General features: G+C 27.3%; 1 protein-coding gene across 1 annotated transcript in view; it reads right to left on the bottom strand.

The window, feature by feature from the left end:
• Positions 1 to 2,147: 2,147 nt before the first annotated feature.
• Positions 2,148 to 4,734, bottom strand: part of LOC107462730 (transcription factor MYB83-like) — a 7,005-nt gene continuing 4,418 nt past the window's right edge. The window contains exon 2 of the mRNA XM_016081358.3: positions 2,148 to 3,095. Within this exon, the coding sequence (XP_015936844.1) occupies positions 2,270 to 3,095 (826 nt within the window). The 3' untranslated portion in view covers positions 2,148 to 2,269. The remainder of the gene's footprint in view (positions 3,096 to 4,734) is intronic.

The following is a 4,734-nucleotide window of genomic DNA, read 5'->3' as shown; positions in this document are numbered from 1 at the left end:
TATATAGCGTACAATTTTTTCTTAACATATACTGCAACAATTATCTTATCTTGAATTAAAAGAACTATAAATAAAAAATATATTAAAATATTTAATATTTTTTAACTATTTTATATGATTAATTATTTTTCTTAAAATAGTAAGAATATAAAATAATTATATTTTATTTATTAATAATTAATTCGATGATTAACTTATTTTATATAAATACTGAAATAATAATATTATATAATTATTTTTAAAGACATTATGATTTAATGTAAAGTTTTTATTCAAACATAAATATGATCGGTATGTAATTTTACTAAAAATGTTTTATATATGTATTTTTATATCCAAATACAAAATAATTTTAGCTTCTATTTTTACTATTGATAAAAGGTACTTTTATAATTACATTTCAATACAAAACTCATTTTCTTTTATTTTTATTGTTTTTTACGATATTCTTTGATTTGACAAACCAATGACTACTCCGATCCATTACAGATATGAGTTCCATTTAAATATCTACTGCCGCTAGTCAATGAATTGTTACAAATACAAGACTAAATTTGAATGATTGACACTTGCTTAAGACGATGAATGAGCTTATCATTCAACTAATCCAAATTGATTTCTTTTATTTTTATTCTCAAATAAGTTTTGTCCCCAACGTTACAACCGAACAAGAACTATATTGATATCATGCATATTTTGAAAGGATTAAGTTCAAAATGATAATACATATCCGAAGAATTATATTGATGTAATTTTTTTCCCCTTAGAACTAAAAATGATGTTACACCTGCATATATGTATCTTTCAATAGCTAAATCAATAATAAAGACTTTTAAGATCAAATTAAATTAATGTTATGTATATTTTTGAGGTGGTCAAGAAACTAGTCATTGGTCAAAACATAAAAAGTCTAGTAAGAATATAATATTTTTCCTCATGATGGGATTCATCAAAATGTTCCACAATAATATTATACTACTAACAACAAAATCACCCTAAAGCCAAACTAAAAAGAATAAAAATAAAACATAAAAATAAAATATAAACTAAAAATAACTCTAATCAGGTATCATATTTTTCCTTTATCCTTTCTGGCCTTCAAAAGCAGTTTTTTTCTTCTAGGTCATTGTATAATAATCATGTTTTCTTTCCTGGACCAAAATAAACAAAAACCCAAACCCATATTTATTTTTGGCCTGAACCTATAGTTTTATTAAAAACCTAAATCAACCACACGAATCTCATGGACTCTACCCCTTCTGAATGACAAACAAAAGGATAGAAGAAACCATACGATTCCCAAGATTCTGAGAATTGGGCCAGTCATGGAACCGTTCTGGTTAATGATTTACTGATCTATCCAGCACTGACAAAAAATGTTTATTAGCAAGCACTGATTTAATTAATTTTCGGAAGATTCTACATTATTTATTAACAAGCACTGATTTATATGAGAGAGAGAGAGAGAGGAATTAGTTTCAAACTTGATACTTATTGATGTGTTTACATCATCTTGTACATTTACCTGCCACTAAATAACAACTTCCACTACTATGCCACATTATTATTCTTTGTGTAAAAACATAATGCTACATACAATTCCAACTAACCTTTATTCTCTTTGACCTTTCTAAATAATTGCTATTCACATTTCCTTTGACTCCATCCCCATCACAACATTCGAATTATTGCAACAACAAACGTATTCCCGAAAATTGACACAAAATCTACATACTTCACAAGGAAAAATTAAATCAAGTGGGTGCAAAAAAAAAAGTGATTAAGAAATAATAATCCCTTATAACTACCACCCTATTCACAGCATAAATTTTCTCAACAGAAAGCTGTATCTAAGGAACAACTTATGATAAATTGGTGTATTGGGCTACAATTTTGTAAGGCCAATAAGAAGAAGCAATGCTTATGAACAAGAAAAAGGGTTTGTTTTTCTTTGTACTCTCTTTGATATTAATTAATTATTCATTCTAATTTTTCTTTCTGATAAATTAGAATGAACAATTAATTGATATCGAAGCAAGTATTTTGAATTATAGTTATGCTAAGAAGAAAAAAAAGACAGCCAGAACTTGTATTATTTAGTATTATTCATTAAGTGTTGCAACAATTAATGAATCTTAACAAAAAAATTTGGGTAGCCAAAGTTTCTTATTTACTTTGAAGAATTGAATGTCTTATGGTAAGTGAATTGTTTATTTAATAGGAAAGATAAAGATAAAGAGAAATGGTATGAATTTCAAAAAGTGGAGATTCAAACTTGGAAATCAAGGGAAGGAAAATAGGAAATGTCTTGCATCAAACCCTCAAAGTCCCATTCTCCCATTCTTAAGTTTTCCACTTGGCCATGATTTCCAAACCCAAACAAATCCTCTTCATTGGAGCAGTTGTTGTTATTCAGAACCTGATTATCGGTGTTATTGAAGCAACTATCATTATTAGTATTATTATTATTATTGAAGTGGTTGTTGTGGCTTTTCATGTCATCAATTGAGGAGGCATTATTGTTGCTATTAATAATAATAATCTCTTCAGTGCTTCTAATACTACTTTCTAATGGAGGAAGGGACAAGTCGCTTTCTAACCCCATTTTATCAGTACTCTCTTCATCCAACATCCCCCCATAATCGCCGCCATGAAAACTATTTCCTAATGGCAGATCACCGGCCATCGCGCCATGAAAACCGGCTACACCGGTCGCCATCTCATAATGATTATTGTTGTTGTTGGTTACCATGGAAAAGGGATCCCCAAAGACCATGGCATGGTGATGAGTATGCATGGTAGACGATGATGTTGATGAGGATGAGTTGTCCATGCACATGGACATGGTCATGAGATCCTGATGATGATGATGATGATGGTCATTGATGTGCATGATACCGTTGTTATTACTAGAAGTTGTTGTCCCCATGACAACGTTGTTGTCCCTGATGCTATTAGGCTCTGATGAGTCAGTGTTGTTTGGTGATGAAGTTGAGTTGTTGTTCAGTTTTAACCTTTTCTTCACCGTGGAGTTCCAGAAGTTCTTGATTTCGTTGTCTGTGCGTCCAGGTAGACGTGCCGCGATTTGTGACCATCTGAGATTTATTTTTGGAAATGGAAATGATTAATAAAGAGAAAAATAAAGTTTGTTATATGCTGGCTGCGCCTGCTTCATTGTTCACTGAATTTGCAGATCTAATGTACGGGGAGTTTTTTGGTGACTAAGATAATGGTGTCTAAAAATAGTTAAAAATTGACCTACAAATTGAAAGTTGACATGTAGAATGATTGAATATAGTAAAAAACATTCTAAGAATATGCTTTTGTGAATTACATTAAAAATAAAAAAAAAACTAAGTTATAAAAAAATATAAATACATGGAAGGAAAAAAAAAGATAAAAAAAAAGCTGTGAAGTTATTAAGGTGGAAACTCACGTGCAGTCGACTTCGCGTGAAGTTGATACTTGAGAGCAGTTAGATGATTTGACTGATTTGACTAAATTTTCATCTAACGGCTTTCAGATATCAACTTCATGTGAAGTTGACTTCACCTGAGTTTTCACCTAATAAAAATGGGATTTATTTAAATAAATTAAATAAATATTTTATTTATTGAAATAAATAATTATAAAAATTACTACAAAAATACGTCTTTCAATTTTTTCTTGTTTATTTATACTGTAAACGATATAATTATGAATATATTTTATTATATTGTAAACGATATATATGAAATTTGAAAAAAATACACTTAATTCGTTTACCGTATAAACAAGATACATTCAAAATGATCCGTTTACCATGTAAACAAGATATGTCATATGTGTATTTGTAAATATAAAAATATAATTTTTGAAAATAATAAAAAAATTAATAAATTAAATTAGACCAAACTCTTAAAACTTAACGTTTCAAATAATAGAGGAAATAGGCAGAATGATAGGGAAGATGGACTATTTCAAAATAACAAAGAAGATAAACGGTTTTAACTAACTAATTAATTAATTAATGGACGACTGCACCTATCACGTAATTTTAAACTGTCAATTTAAAATATTATTATTTTAAAACTGTTCATCTTCTCTATTATTTGAAACTGCCTATTTTCTCTATTATTTAAAACGTTTCATTTGAAGTGTTTGGTATAATTTAAATTATTAATATTTTTTTATTATTTTTAAAAATTATATTTTTATATTTACAAATACACACATCTCGTTTACATTATAAACGAAATAATTATAAATGTATCTTATTTATACTGTAAATGAGATAGGTGTATTTTTTCAAATTTCATATATCTAGTTTATAGTGTAAACGAAATATATTCATAATTATATCGTTTACAGTGTAAATAAACGAGATAAGATTGGAAGACGTATTTTTGTAATAATTTTTATAATTATTTATTTTAATAAATAAAATATTTATTTAATTTATTTAAATAAAAAATCTCATTTTTATTAACTTCACATTTTTTTTATTTCTTTTCTTTTTCCTTCCATGCATTTATATATATCTTTTTCTATAACTTAGCTTTTTCCATTTTTAAGGTAATTCACAAAAGCATATTTTTAGAATGTTTCTCATTATATTCAACTATTTTACATATTAACTTTTAATTTGTGGGTCAATTTTGGTCACCTTTAAACACTATTATCTTTGTCACCAAAAAATTTCCCCTAATATATATCAAGAATGATAAAAAAAATAATAAATAGCAAAATTAATAT

This window comes from Arachis duranensis, chromosome 8 (assembly GCF_000817695.3).
Source record: "Arachis duranensis cultivar V14167 chromosome 8, aradu.V14167.gnm2.J7QH, whole genome shotgun sequence".
NCBI classification, from domain to species: domain Eukaryota; kingdom Viridiplantae; phylum Streptophyta; class Magnoliopsida; order Fabales; family Fabaceae; genus Arachis; species Arachis duranensis.
The sequence above is the reverse complement of the archived record's forward strand: the minus strand, read 5'-3'. Positions and strand labels throughout refer to the sequence as shown.